Source organism: Carcharodon carcharias, chromosome 20 (genome assembly GCF_017639515.1).
Source record: "Carcharodon carcharias isolate sCarCar2 chromosome 20, sCarCar2.pri, whole genome shotgun sequence".
NCBI classification, from domain to species: Eukaryota; Metazoa; Chordata; class Chondrichthyes; order Lamniformes; family Lamnidae; genus Carcharodon; species Carcharodon carcharias.
Genome location: NC_054486.1, coordinates 32,976,754 through 32,992,357, shown reverse-complemented (window position 1 = coordinate 32,992,357; position 15,604 = coordinate 32,976,754). Strand labels below are relative to the sequence as shown.

Genomic DNA, 15,604 nt, shown 5'->3' with positions numbered 1-15,604 from the left:
AAGTATATTCAAGGCGGAGATAGACAGATTTTTAATCAGTAAGGGAATCAAGGGTTATGAGGAAAAGGCAGGAAAGTGGAGTTGAGGATTTTCGGATCAGCCATGATCTCATTGAATGGTATAGTGGACTCGATGAGCCGAATGGCCTACTTCTGGCCTTATGGTCTTATTCAGGGAAAGGTGGAGATATATAACCAGGAAATTTCAGTAAATGAGATTCCCAATGTTTAATAGTTCTCATAGTTCACGGAGACTGTGGAGAATTGATGGTAATATTTTTTGGTAAAAATAAATTTTAACAAGTACTTTGAATAAAATACTTAAGAAGAAATTGATTATCTCGTGTAGAATTGAAAACAATGTTCCTGAGACTAACAGTCCGATTATGTGCTACCTGGGCTGAGAAACTGTTTGTACAAAGGATTAACATGCTGAGAAGAAAATAACATTTAAATAAACTCATTTACTTTGTTTATTTTCATGATCTAATTTATTATAGATTGCGGCAAGTTAATTGATGTTGTGTGGTGGTGCGGGGTGGGGTGGGGATGCCTTGACCCCTCTGAAGATCCAGCCATTTCTCTACCTTGATTTCATTGTAGAGCTTTAATAAAACATCAATCGTAGCACTAATACTCATTCAATGATGATGTAAATAGGCAACTTTACAAAACAGGATTTCACATAATAATCCAAACAGACAAAAATCCCATCCTGCCCACAAAGGGGTGTCAGAAACAGTTGTATATGTGCCTGCAGCTATATGTGGGTCAAGTGTGCATCTGATGTTGTCACACTTCCAGTTGATGGCAAGAGTTACATTATTTTTGCATCCTGATATATCTGGATTGACTGAATCTGGGTTACTGTTGTATCCGGACTGACAGATGCTGGGTTCCTGTTGTATTTTGACTGAAGGATTCTGGGCTCCTATCGTATCTGGATTGACGGATTTTAGGATTACTGTTGTATCTGTGCTGAGGGACTCTGGATTCCTGTTGTATCTGAACCGATGGAGTCTGGGTTGCATCTGGACTGACGGACTCTGGTTTCTTGTCATATCTGAGCTGACAGACTCTGGCTTACTGTCATATCTGGGCTGATAAGACTCTGGTTTCCTATAGTTTCTTGACTGATGGACCCTGTGTTACTGTTGTATCTGAGCTGATAGACTCTGTCTTCCATTTTGGTCAGAAGAATAAAAAGGCAACTTATTATTTAAATGGAGAGAAACTTCATAATGCTTCAGTGCAGGGGGATCTAGGTGTCCTCGTGCATGAATCGCTGAAAGCTTGGTACAGCAGTTAATAAGGAAGGCAAATGGAATTTTGGCATTTATTGCTAAAGGAATAGAGTATAAAAATAGAGAAGTGTTGTTGCAGCTGTACAAGGCATTGGTGAGAACACACCTGGAATACTGTGCACAGTTTTGGTTCTGTTACTTGAGGAAGGATGTAGTTGCATTGGAGGTGGTTCAGAGGAGGTTCACTCGATTGATTCCAGAGATGTCTTATGAGGAGAGATTGAGCAGTTTAGGCCTATACTCACTAGAGTTGAGAAGGATGAGGGGAGATCTAATTGAGTTATATAAGATGCTAAAGGGGATAGACAAAGTAGACGTGGAGCGGATGTTTCCCCTTGTGGGGCATTCTAGAATGAGAGACCATAGTTTTAGGCTAAGGGGTGATAGATTTAAATCAGAGGTGAGGAGGAATTACTTTTCTTAAAGGGTCATGAATCTGTGGAACTCACTACCTTAGAGTGCAGTGGATGCTGGGACACTCAATAAATTTAAGGAGGAGATAGACACATTTTTAATCATTAACGGGCTGAAAGGTTATGGGGAGAGGGCAGGAAAGTGGAGCTAGGCCAAAATGAGATCAGCCATGATCGTATTGAATGGCAGGGCAGGTTCGAGGGGCTGAATTGCCTACTCCTGCTCCTAGTTCTTGTGTTCTTATGTTACTGTTGTATCTGGACTGATGGACCCTGGGTTATTGTCATACCTGGACTGACGGACCCTGGGTTACTATCGCATCTGGACTGATGGACTTTGGGTTACTGTTGTATCTAAACTGAAGGACTTTGGCTTACTTTTGTATCTGGAATGACAGAGTCTGTCTTACAGTCATATCTGGACTGATGGCCTCTGGCTTACTGTTGTATCTGAGCTGATGGACTTTGGCTTTCTGTTGTATCTGGACTGATGGACCCCGAGTTACTGTTGCACCTGGACTGATGGACTCTGGGTTACTGGACTCTGGGCCCTAATCTAGCCTGGGCTCATTAGCTCCCAAATCTCTTGTGCTTCGGGCTTGCTAGGCCCACAGTCCAATGTTTCCATGGCAATGGGTCCACAATCCCACTATGCCCCTGGAATACCTAAGCAGTACTTCAAACACTGAAAAGCTGCTTGGAACTGTCCCACACATAGGGCCAGTCTGCATTGATGCACCCATCACTATTAATCTTTGACAGCCTGCGCCTTGCTTAAAGTATACTCATTCCTATCACATTTATCAAAGAAATGACACTGAGAATGTCCTTCAGTGCTTGCAGCATATGATGTACATAGAAGACCACAGAGATGTTTAAATTTCCTGACCAAGGGCAACTCATTTGACTGCAGCTGATTCCACGCTCGGTAGCATAAAGGTAGCTTCTGCTGCCAATGTCTCAGCTGCCCATGTGTTCTAGTATTAATCTTACATTGCAGTTTAAAATGCTATTTTCTGACTTTCAGATCCTCGTGCCAGAACTGGCTTTCATAAGAATTACCACTTTTGAAGATAGTGGAAAATTCATTGGACACAGGATTCTTCCAGTTACTGCTCTTCAGACAGGTAACCCAGGCACTGCTGCTTCCCACAATGTGGCATGGGCCAATCAAATCACCTGACTGTTGGAGGCAACACACAGACATATCCCACACTCCTGAATGACATCACATGGACATATCCCACACTCCTGAATGACATCACATGGACATATCCCACACTCCTGAATGACATTACATGGACATATCCCACACCCCTGAATCACATCACAAGGACATATCCCACACCCCTGAATCACATCACATAGACATAGCCAACATTTCCCTTGCCCACATTTCCGAACCACATTACTTGGACATAACCAACACTCCCACACCTTGTTACAGGGACATATCTTACACTCCTGAACCACATTACATGGACGTAGCCCACACTCCTGAACAATATTACAAAGACATATTCCACACTCAAAAATCACATTACAAGGACAAAACCCACACTTGCGAATCAGGTTACTGGAAATATTCCACACTCCCACACCTTATTACAGAGACATACCTCACAGCCCTGAACCACATGGCATAGACATATCCCACGCTTTCGAATGACATTACATGGACGTAGCCAACACTCCCAAACCACATTGCATGGATATATCCCACACTGCCACAACACATTACAGTCTAATTTATCCCATTCCTTCCTCTCCTCTCCCTTACTCCCACATCTAAGTGTCACTCTTAGTTCCATACCCCCCACGGTGCTATGTATTACTGATAGAGATGTGGTTTCTCTCCTGTAGGATATCGCTATATTGGCCTGCGGAGTGAGACTAACCAACCCCTCACCATGCCGACTCTGTTTGTTCATATTGAAGTGAAAGACTACGTGCCTGACACTTGGGCAGGTATGGTAGAACATCACACGTCAAGCTCAGCTGTCCTCCCCGTCTTCTCACTGCCACTGTAACACATAGAGGCTCCAATCCATTTCTAATCCATATTGTACATATATACACTAGACGGTACAGGTGTGGACCTGACTCCATCTGCTCCATCTTTAGACTGCCCCTGGCTCTTGGTCATGTGCCTTCTTACATCACTGTGTGGGTGGTACTGTACTCAGTCCCACATTAACCCTTGTATGTACCAGACCTTACTACTACACCCCCCCCACAAGTCTTTATCCCATAGGTATAGTTACTTTAATTCAAGTCTTACATTGTTATAAGTTACATTGTTGTAAATCTTGTGCAGTCACCTCATTGTTACATCCTTAATGCTATTCCAACATTGTTGCTATTACACTGTTAACATTAACAACATTCTCGCTACCCCATCTCCCTCCTTCAAGGCCTTGAAGTTAGAGATTCAAGTGGTCTGGAGGCACGTGGTTCTGGTTCCTGTTGTTGGCTTGGACTGGTGTTTGGGTATGATTTCATTCGTTTCTTCCATTGCTTGATGTTAAACCATGCCTGGTTGGTCTGGCTGGTTTGGGGTTGCATGGTTGTTATTACTTTTGATTGGTTCTTCTTGATTGGAGGGCGAAAATGATATTCGTCTGCTTGGCGGTGCCTTTTCTTCTTCTTTTTCTGTTTGGGCCATCGGGAAGCTCTCTGAGGCTGAGGAAGGGCCTTCCTGTGGCAAGGAGAAATTGAGTAGCATGCTCACCTCTGTTTTTTGTTGCTGTTGGTGCAAGACTGCCACGAGGTTCCAGCATTCCTTATGGTTCTGGCACGTTGGCTGGAAGTTACCATGCGTGTACAGTGGTTGGTGTGTCTCCCAACCATACCATCATTGTAGTTGGGGGTAGAGGCTCCTCAGACTGTTGATCCTTCTCTGATACCACTTCCACTGGAGGTGCTATGGTAATCTTGTATGTGGTAGGTTGGTCTGACCACTGGAGACTTTCCATGAGCTGGATTGACGATGGACACATCTGCTCTGCAAAAAGAAGAGAGATGGCAGATGAAATGAGAGTCTGAATACTCTTTAGTGTTTGAAGACTCAGGACCGTGCTGTTCTGGCTGGCTAACAACAGTGGTAGTCCTGACACCGTCTGCCACCTGGAGGAGATCTAGGACTATACAGGCATCCCTGAACAGAAGAGAGAAAGGCTGATTCTGGACAATGTTCACCAGCTCAAAGACCTGTTGTTGTCATACTTCAGTGGTTCATGGATTATGCTGATGACTGGGAGTCGGACTCCCCCGCTCAATACAGTGGAATGTATTGGAACCAAGGTTCCTCGACTGGCAGGACTATCATGCTGGCATATGAATCTAATTTAAAATATGTCAGATGACCATTTACCAGGATATCAGTGTTCCAAAATGAAGAACCGCATTCTCTGATATCACCCAAGAAGAATGGTGGTGTGTCTTCTGGGTCTTTAGTCTCGATGTGGGTTATCTTTGGGATGTCTGTGCGGTGCTGGGGTTTTACCTTCTACAGTTTACCAAGTTTCCCTGTTGATTGCAGTGGAAGCATTGGGCAGTGCTCGCAGGGCACTGATCCCTGCTGTGAGTGTGCTTCACATCGTAGCGCTGGCAAGGTCACTCTGCTGGACGGTTCAGGGGTTGCTTTCTCTGACTTGAATGGTTCCTGTGTTTTTGTTACTTGATATGGCGGACTGAGGGTTAGTTTCTGTGTTCTCTCCCTTTAGGATGGTCCAGCGTTGCTCACGTAGCTCAGACAGTCTAACTAGCTGGATTGCCTCATCGAGGGTAAGATCATCTTTAGCTTGTCGGAGGTCAGGGAGTGAATTGTCTGCAACACCCACCATGGTTCTGTCTTGGATGGAGCTCAGATTTTAAATCGCCATATTCACATCCTTCTGTAGAGATTATTTATGAAGGAATCGACAGGTTCCCTGGGCATTTGGATTCTTTAACTAAATTTGGCTCCCTCCAATATTTTATTGGATCTCAGTTTGAAATAAATGGCGAATGATTTTAAACCATCATCAAATTTGGCAGATGACTCATCGATAAATTGTCATGCAATGATGTTGTCTGTAATTGCCCAAGTGAGTAAAGAAGTTTATTGACTTGTTCTGCTTCTGATTTTTTATTTAGACTTTTATTTATTTATCTTAATCTTCTCCTCCAAAGACTCCAATTCTGTGACTGGCCTGGGCCATGGATGAATTCCAGTGGAGCTGTAAGTGTGGAATTGTGATCCATTTTGAAGATCTTGAAAAGTGTGTGGGTACAGCTTTAAGAGATTACAGGCTTCCCAGGTGGCATCGCCTTTCACTGCCGAATGATGGGTCTTCCTGCACTTGCTGGTTTTTGGCCGGCTTTTCAAAATGGTGGCAGTGCACTTCTGCCTAAAGAAGAAGGTTCTGCAATAGCTGCGTGGATCGGCCGGCTACTGACTTAATTTAATCAGCGGTATAGCGCTGCGAGTCAGGATGAATGCAAAAGAACCACAGGCTTTTTGTATAGGAAATTGGATGGTCACAAGGTACCAGAAGTAGACAATTAATTATTAATTTAATTTAATTTCTTTGCCGAGCTTGGGTGACACATGTAGAGACTTGGAGCAGAATTTTTCATGCCTGCTGGCATTGGGCATGCTCAGCGGTGTGAGTGGACAATAGGGCAAGAAGGCCAGAAATTGGTTTCATGACGTCATGAAACCAGTTTGCGATCGTCTGCTCAGTCCGTCAATGACAAGCCATCGGACATCGGGAACCTCATTGTAATTATAAGGCCAGCCTGCTAGAATCATCCCCTCCCACTGGATTGTCCGCTTATGTTGGCGTGATTGCACACTGGTGCAGAACACATCTTGACAAGTGTGACATGCAGGAGTCACCAGGGCATTGCTCACATCGCAGACATCCGAGGAGCAGAAGATGCTAGAGCCTGACAGCAATGGCACATTGGCATGGTATGCTGGGTGGATTCTCATGGACATGGCCCTGCTGTAAAGCAGCCCACGGAAGTTGGAAAGTCACCGTTATGGGGCTGGTCACAATGGATGATGGTCAAGGGGGTGGAGAGGATGATCCAGCTGTGTTTGGAAGAGGAAGATGTACTGGGGGGGGTGGGAGAGGAAGGTCTAGGATCTTCTGGGAGAGGAAGAGGTGTCAGGATGGGATGGGGTGAGGTTGGGGCCAGCGGGGAGGGGCCTGGGTAGCTTGGGGGGGGGGTGCGGGAAACGAAGATGTCAGGATGGGGTGAGGTTGGGGGGTAGCGAGTACGGGGGGGGAGGGGCTAACAGGAGAAGATGGCAACTGGGCAGGTAGTTGTAAGGAGGATGGAAGGTGTAAGGGAAGGAATTTGGAGTGGGGAAGGAGTGCAGAGAGGGAGGGGATCTGGGGGGAGAAAGAGGTAAGGATGGAGGAAGGAGTCAGGAAGGGGGAAAGACCAAGGGTGGTGGAAGAAGTAAGGGTGTCTGAAGCAGTTGGCAGAAAGGAAGGATTAAATGGGGGTGGAGTCCATTGGGAGCAGAGAGGACCAAAAGAGGGGGAGTCCAGCAGGGGGAAGGAGTTCCAAGGGGGGAATTGGTCTGGAGTTGGGTGATGTCCAGGTGAATGTGCAAGGTAGGGCTCTGATGAGTCCATGACTGCCTCCTGGGGAGCAAACTGAGGGTGGGCGTGGAACAAGGGAATGGTGAGAATGACTGATGGCAGAGTGTGGCAGTAGGGTGGGAGGGTGAGGATTCGATGGTAATAGTAGAAGGGACGGTGAGGGTGGTTGGTGGGGACTCAGAGGCAGACACAGACCCTGGGGTGGGAAGGAGGAGTTTGGGGAGATTAATGTGGATGGGGGTGGGATTTTTGGGAAGGAAGGGAATGTACACATTCATCAGGACATCCCTGAAAGAAAAGGGTTGTGGCTGGTAGGTCACGGAAGAGAGGTGGAAGGTGATGCCAGGGGGTCATCAGTGATGGAGGAAAGGAAATGGGTGACCGGGAGAGAGGAAAAGATGGGGGAGCACACGAAAAGCTGAATCACAACCATGCTGTCTAAATCAAAAGTGAAATGAGAGTCGTGTTAGGCGAGATCAGGTGCTGCATGGGAGTGTGATCATTGGGTGGACAGAGATGCAGGTCGGCTCAGATGGACAACTGAAAGCAAACTGCAGCAGGCAGCATTGAAAATGCTCAGGACAGTGAGACGATCCGTGTGTGTGGGAGAGTGCTTGCAGAGGCTCTGAAAGGTCCTGCTACACAGACACTTCTCCGTCCAGAATCACTCATTGGCCAGCTGCTCCCTCTGCAGTGACAGAGGATGAGGTTGAGGGGCTCACAGGCATAGGGGACTCGGAGGGAGAGGACAGACTCTGAGATTCCTGAGTGGGTGACCCAGTGGTGTCCAGCTGCCGCTCCTCCTCCCTTTGGGTGCCCGAGGGCCCCAGCCTGAATCCTTGTGGGGAAGGAGCAGCTGGAGGGATGTCGAGGTGCCCTGTTTCCCTCTCGTGTTGCCACTGTAGGAATTCACCCATGGCTCCTGCGATGGCATCCAGGGCTGCACACATCTCCACATTCTGCTGGACCAGGGTCTCCATGGTGTCCACCATCCTCCCCATGGAGACCTCTTTACGCCCACATGTGGGCACCACTTCATCATAAAGCAGGTGGACGCACTCCTCCAGCTCATGTGCCATTCTGTTGGGGGCTTCCAACAGCTCTGCGTGATGTTCCCCCACCTTCTGCTGACTCTCCAGGATGAGTTGGAAGGCCAAATCCAGAGGCTCATCTTCTGACTCGGACCTCATGGATGCCTTTTCCCCAGTAGTCCTCTGAAAGCCAGGGAGCTCGGCCAAATCTGCCTTCTCCTGCTGTGGACATCTGTCTGTGTGGTGACTACCAGATTGTGAACCCAAGCCCGCTCTAGTTTTGGTCCCACTGAGGTGTATCTCTGCTGGTGCAGGGTGTGAGTAAGCTTTGTGATGGGTCTTCCAGGCTGTTTATTTCCAGCTCTTCAGTGGAATAGGTGTCCTCATGGCTGGAGGTGAGGACGTGGATGGAGCTGAGGGACTGGTTGGCTAAGGGTGTCGGTCACTTGGCAGAGCTCCCTGTGAACCAAAGTAGCGATAATTAGTGCATGGCAGCAGAGTCAAAAGTAGGAGAGGGAGCATTCACAGTTGGGTTGAGAGAGGGATGATGTGGTGCAGGATCCTCATGAGGGTGGTCGCCACTGACCTCACTGGCATCGTAAGCATAAAACCACATCCTCACCAACTAGCATGATGGCACACTCCTCAAAGTGAATGAGGGGCCTAATGTGGGCCACTCCATCCCTGGTCTGGGACCTCTCCCTACTGATGTGAGCAGGCTTCTCCTGCATGGAATCAGATGAGTATGAACAGGGCACATGGAACTGCATAGAATGTTTGTGTGTTGAGCGAGCGGAGCCACAAACAGTATGCATACATGATCTTGAGAGGGTATGAGCCTGATGAAGATGTGAGGGTGTTTGTGAGAGTTAATGGTGTTGTCCTTTGAGCAGTGAGATCCCTGTGGATGTGTGATGGGTTTGTGAGCGTGTGAGCTGAGGGTGATGAGAAATGTGAGTTACCCTGGCAGAACGGATGAGACCATTCATCCTGTAGCGACACTGGGTGGCTGTCCTCTTTTGCGGGGCATTGGCACTGACCACCGCTGCCACCACCTCCCATGCTGGATTTGGTGATGCAGCTGCCCATCCTGCAATCTGAGTGGGGTAGAGGACATCACAGTGGGCCTCCACGGTGTCCAAAAGGCGCTTGAGGGATGTGTCACTAAACTGGGGGGCTGCAGTCTTTTTGCCTCTCGGGGCCATCCTGTTCCCTGTGCAGCAGTTCTGGGCTAGGAGCATCGAGAGGCGTGCATGCGACTGCATTTTAAATGTGGCACCCAGTATGATGATGCGGCGAGGTGATGGCGTGGTGAGTGAATGAGAGCCCGCCCACATTGAAACGGCGTGTTTCCCAGGAATGCATAATTAATGCAGCGAATTTGGGAAGATACAGCGTGAGAAGCTGCCATTGCAGCTGGCAGGTAAAACGTCATCTTTCCCGCTCGCTACCACACTTAGTGCAAATCTGGGACAATTCCGCCCTTGGAGTTGGGGATCGGGATTAGCGACGGGTTTCTTTCAAACAGCATTCCTGACTGAACGAGTGAAAAGGGGTTTCTCAGGACTGGCTGGCCTAGAATTTTAAAAATATTATCTCACTCTTGCAGGCTGTGAACTCTGTTTGCTGAAGCTGGATTCCAAGAGAAATTCAATGGAGTCTTATGCTGGAGTAAAGCTTCTACCTTTTCGCTTCTAGGCTCTTCTCTCTTGAGCTTTTTCTTTCTGGTGAATTTTCTTCGTGTCTGTAGCTTCATTTGGGAATTTGTTTTAGTTCAGAATCTGTTGAAGGTGTCCTTTCTCTCAGTTTTTTCTGCATTCTTTTGAGGATAAGGCTTTTTGATCCAGACACTATTGCCATGAAGAATCCTTTTTCGGACACCATGAAGTAGGCTTTGCAGTCTTGAGTATATTCACAGCAAGTCTTTATTAACAACTCCTAACTATATGGCATATATACAATAGAGGGTACAGGTATGGAGTTGACTCCATCCTAGGTCTTTATACACCTCTGTTCATCTTTAGATTGCCCATGGCTCTAGGTCATGTGCCTTCTTACATCACTTTATGGGAGGTACTGTACTCAGTCCCACATTATCCTTTTATGTCCAGACCCTACTACAACAGTACCTGCTCTGGGACAGTTTGGGACAGTGTAGAGGAAGTTTTACTCTGTATCTAATCCATACGGTACCTGTCCTGGGACTATTTGAGGGGGCAGTTTGGTGGGAGCTTTAGTCTATATCTAACCCATACTGTACCTGCCCTAGGAGTATTTGATGGGACACTATAGAGGGAATATTACTCTGTATCTAACCCATGCTGTACTATAGTATAAAGGGTTAACAGATGGGATATGCTAATGTATTATGTAGAGGATGATGTAGGACTGACATCAGGCTGTCATGTGCTAGGTACTCTGGGGAGTAGGTAGGTAGTATAGAGAGATGTGACTTCCCTGTAACCCACTATGTACATTCTGTAAATAGTGTTAATAAATTAGTTTTTAGATTAATACCCTGATAACGCTTACAGCTCTTCCTTGTTGGAATCCAGGTTCAGCACAGTCTGCAACATGGTAGCAGCTTTGCAAGTGTTTGTTGAGACAGTGTAGAGGGAATATTACGCTGTATCTAACCCATGCTGTACATGCCCTGTGAGTGTTTTGGGCCCTTCAAACTGTGTGCAGGGGTTGGGGAGGGAACTGGACATTGTGAGCAATCAATGGAGGAAGTGAGGGTATATTTTGAAGGAAGCACTTCAGGACTAATTCTCACAGAGCCGTCCATTTCTGCATAGTTCTGAGCCAGAACACTTGACACTCTGCTTGTCTTTACAGATTTAACCAAGGCTCTGGCTGACCCAATTGAATTTGTCTGCACATTGAAAAAACAATGCAGACAAGATACACCAGCAGCACATGATCAGGAGGTGAGCAGGAGGGAATAATAGGGAAGCAGTGAGAGACAAGAAGGTAGAACAGGAAAAATGTTGAAGGACAGGGTGTAATAATAGGCATAACAGTGAGAGACGGGGGAATAATAGGAAAAACAGAGAGAGAGATGAGGTGATATGAGGGAAACCAGTGAGAGATGGAGGGAATAATATGGGGAACAATAAGAAACGGGGATAATAGGGGAAACAATGAGAGATGGGGGAATAAGGGGAAATGGTGAGAGACGGGGGATAATAGGAGAAACAGTGAAAGTCAGGGGGATAAAAGGGGAAATGGTGAGAGCTGGGGGAAAATAGAGAAAACAGTGAGAGACAAGCGCTAATAGGGGAAACAGTGAGAGTCGGGGGGATAATAGAGGAAACAATGAGAGATGGGGATAATAGGGGAAACAGTAAGTGGTGGGGGGACAATAGGGGAAACAGTAAGTGGTGGGGGGACAATAGGGGAAATGGTGAGAGATAGGAGATGACAGTGGAGACGATAAGAGTCAGGGGAAAATAGGCAAATGGTAAGAGATGGGAGGATAATAGGGGAAACAGTGAGAGATAGGGGGAATAATAGGGAATACGGGGAGAAATGGGGGGATAACGGGAACAGTGAGAGATGGGGGTGTAATAGGGGAAACAGCGAGAAACAGGGATAATATGAAAAATGGGGAGTGACAAGATAAATAGTGGAAATGGGGGTGATGGGGGATAATAGGGGAAACAATGAGATATGGGGGATAATAGTGGAAATGGGGAGAGATGGAGGTGATGATGTGGATTCATAGTGTGTTGGCTTTGGACAGATGATATATGGAAGTAAGTGTGCTGTCTCTGGGAAGAGTATCTGCTAGTGAGAGAACACTGTTGGGAAACAATAGATCATTCTGATTCCAATGTGATATAATAAGAGCAGGTTAATGAAGGGTGTCATGTGATCCACTCCCGTCTCAGTAATAGAAACACAGAATCGGCCCATCAAGTCTGCACCGACACATGAGAAACACCTGACCTACCAACCTAATCCCATTTACCATCACTTGGCCCATAGCCTTGAATGTTATGATGTGCAAAGTGCTCATCCAGGTACTTTTTAAAGGATGTGAGGCAACTCGCCTCCACCACCCTCTTAGGCAGTGCATTCCAGACCGTCACCACCCTCAGGGTAAAAAAGTTTTTCCTCACATCCCCCCAAACCTCCTGCCCCTCACCTTGAACTTGTGTCCCTTCGTGACTGACCCTACAACTAAGGGGAACAGCTGCTCCCTTTCCACCCTATCTGTGCCCCTCATAATCTTGCACATCGATCAGGTCACCCCTCAGTCTTCTCTGCTTCAACGAAAACAACCCAAGTCTATCCAACCTCTCTTCATAACTTAAATGTTTCATCCCAGGCAACATCCTGATGAATCTCCTCTGCACCCCTTCCAGTGCAGTCACATCCTTCCTATAATGTGGTGACCAGAACTGCACACAGTACTCCAGCTGTGGCCTCATCAAGGTTCTATACAACTCCAACATGACCTCCCTACTTTTGTAATCTATGCCTCAAATGATATAGGCAAGTGTCCCATATGCCTTTTTCACCGCCCCACTAATATGCCCTTCCGCCTTCAGAGATCTATGGAAACACACGCCAAGGTCCCTTTGTTCCTCAGAATTTCCTAGTGCCATGCCATTCATTGAATACTTCCTTGTCAAATTACTCCTTCCAAAGTGTATCACCTCACACTTTTCAGGGTTAAATTCCATCTGCCACTTATCTGCCTATTTGACCTTCCTGTCCATATCTTCCTGTAGCCCAAGACTTTCAACCTCACTGTTAATCACCCCAGCCAATCTTTGTGTCATCCGCAAACTTACTAATCCTGTCCCCGACATAGTCATCTATGTCGTTTATGTAAATGACAAATAATAGGGGACTCTTTCTTTATTCATTCACTGAATGTGGGCTTCGCTGGCTGGGCCAGCATTTATTGACCATCCCTAATTGCCCTTGAGAAGGCAGTTGTGAGCTGCCTTCTTGAACCGCTGCAGTCCATGTGGCATAGGTACACCCACAGTGCTGTTAGGAAGGGAGTTCCAGGATTTTGACCCAGCAACAGTGACAGCGATATATTTCCAAGTCAGGATGGTGAGTGACTTAGAGGAGAACTTCCAGGTGATGGTGTTCCCATTTAGCTGCTGCCCTCTTCCCTCTCAATGATGGTGGTCGTGGGTTTGGAAGGTGTTATCCCCTGACCCCTTTGATATTGGTCTGTAATATACAGACCCCTTTATTATCAGAATGTAGTATGCAGACCCCTTTAATATCAAAATGTAATATACAGGTCCCATTAATATTGGATTGTAATGTACAGATTCCTTTAATATCTGACTACCATTCCTTTGTTTTGTGTTCTGGTGTAAGGTTCTTGGGGAGGCTGAATGCTGTTGATACATGGATATGTTTTGATGACACTGAATTCCCTCTTTGCAGATAGTCATGGAGGTGAAAGCAGAGATACCAGACAGCAGCGATGGAATGATGGACACCAGCGAGCTAAACAGTAAATAAACATCCTGCCACCTTTTATAGGCCCACATAGGGAAGAATAGTTCCGTTCAAAGCGGGTGAGCTGGGAAAATCCAGCATTTTGAATTAATCCTCAATTCCGCTATCTCCATCCTACCCTGCCGCCCTCTCCTCTCTCTCACCTGCATGTATTGAATTGAGTGATATTTAGGAATTAACCTGTAAATCAAGGACAGTCAGGTGTTTGTAATATTTAAGAAACAGTGGTTTGCAGTTATGGAGGTGACTGGTGTGGATCAGTGCACTGTAGGAGAAGGGAAAGTTTAGACTATCCAAACCCTCAAAGGTGGCAGGTCAGAAGGAAGCGGTTAAAGGCCATTTCAGAGAGAAACTTCAGAGAGGAATATAGCATCTTCCACTACATCAGGACGTCCCAACATTCTTTACAGCCAAAGAAATACTTCTTGAAGTGTAGTCACTGTTGTAATGCAGGAAGCAGCCAATTTAAGCACAGCAAGATCCCGCATACAGCAACATGACAATAACCAGATTGTCTCTTTAAAGGATAAATATTGACCATGACACAAGGAGGAGCTCAGCTGCTCAACTTCCAATAGTGCCTTGGAATATTTTAACTTTGCCTTATAAAGCAGATGGAGTCTTTTAATGCCTCATCCAAAAGGTAGCACCTCCATCAGTGCAGCACTCCCTCAGTGCTGCTTTGGAGTGTCAACCTAGTTTTTGTGCTGAAGACTCTGGAGTGGGACATGAATCCACAATCTCCTGTCTCAGAGGCAAGAGTGTTACCCACTGAGTCACAGCTGACACTGTTTGAGAGGTAGCTGGAGCTGGCTAACAAGATATTCCAAGTGGGAGGCTGAGAGCAGAGAGCTGAGGGTTGAGCAGGGAGATGAAGAAAAGCGCAGAGAGGGTAAACAAGCTACACTGGCTTGTTCCATCTGGGTCTGTCATATAATTGGCTCAAAGATAAATATAACTCAGCAATATAACTCTGTGACCTCTGAGACACAAACATGGAGCAAGACTACCCAATGGTGTTGCCTATGAGAACTCTCAGACACACTGCTCAGCCAGAAAGACAAAGTTGGGGTGGTGAGGTAATGGGGATGTGGGGGGTGGTTGGCAGGCTTACATAGATCAATTGCGACCACGGTACCCAAGCTATCTGCAGGGGGAATGCAGGGGGTGGGGAATGCAGACATATCGTGGTGGGTTATACAGGATAAGCTTGTTGGGCCTGGAGGAAGCACTCCTGCTCTTCCAGGCCTACAAGCAGTGCTGTGAAAGCACTTACCTCATGGAATCAGCCTTCTCACCTCCTTTTAATTGCCATTCCTGGGGCCTGGGAAATATGGTTAACATAGGTTTAAAGAAAAAACATTGGGTAGAATTTTCCACTTGGCGTGTGGGCACGTGACTGACACGCTCAAGCGTGAAATAGAGCGCGATGATGTCGGGTGAGCATTATGACATCATCATGTGCTATTTCAGTCAGTGGGCGTGCGCAAGAGCCAGCAGTGCACCCGCTAACAATTAAAAGGCATATTAAAGCCATTAAAATAGCAATTGATGGTGATTTTTCACTGCCCGCCCAATGTTACGGTTGGTGGGTGGGCGAATCGGCCAGGCAGCCTTTGCACTTCTGAGGAAACCTCATCCAAGGGTGGGATGAGGTTTCCGTGATTAAGTTAAAAAAAATTTAAATGTTTTGAAAAGATTTTCAGCTTCCATGTGTTGAGGTGACTCATTCTGAGACATGGACATTTTTTCAGGATTTTAATT

General features: G+C 46.5%; 1 protein-coding gene across 1 annotated transcript in view; it reads left to right on the top strand.

Annotated features, from left to right (window-relative positions):
• LOC121292315 (1-phosphatidylinositol 4,5-bisphosphate phosphodiesterase beta-2-like) overlaps window positions 1-15,604 on the top strand; it is a 138,949-nt gene that overhangs the window by 98,104 nt on the left and 25,241 nt on the right. The window contains 4 exon segments of the mRNA XM_041214167.1: window positions 2,744-2,843; window positions 3,580-3,684; window positions 11,186-11,277; window positions 13,766-13,835. Coding sequence (XP_041070101.1) covers window positions 2,744-2,843; window positions 3,580-3,684; window positions 11,186-11,277; window positions 13,766-13,835 — 367 coding nt within the window.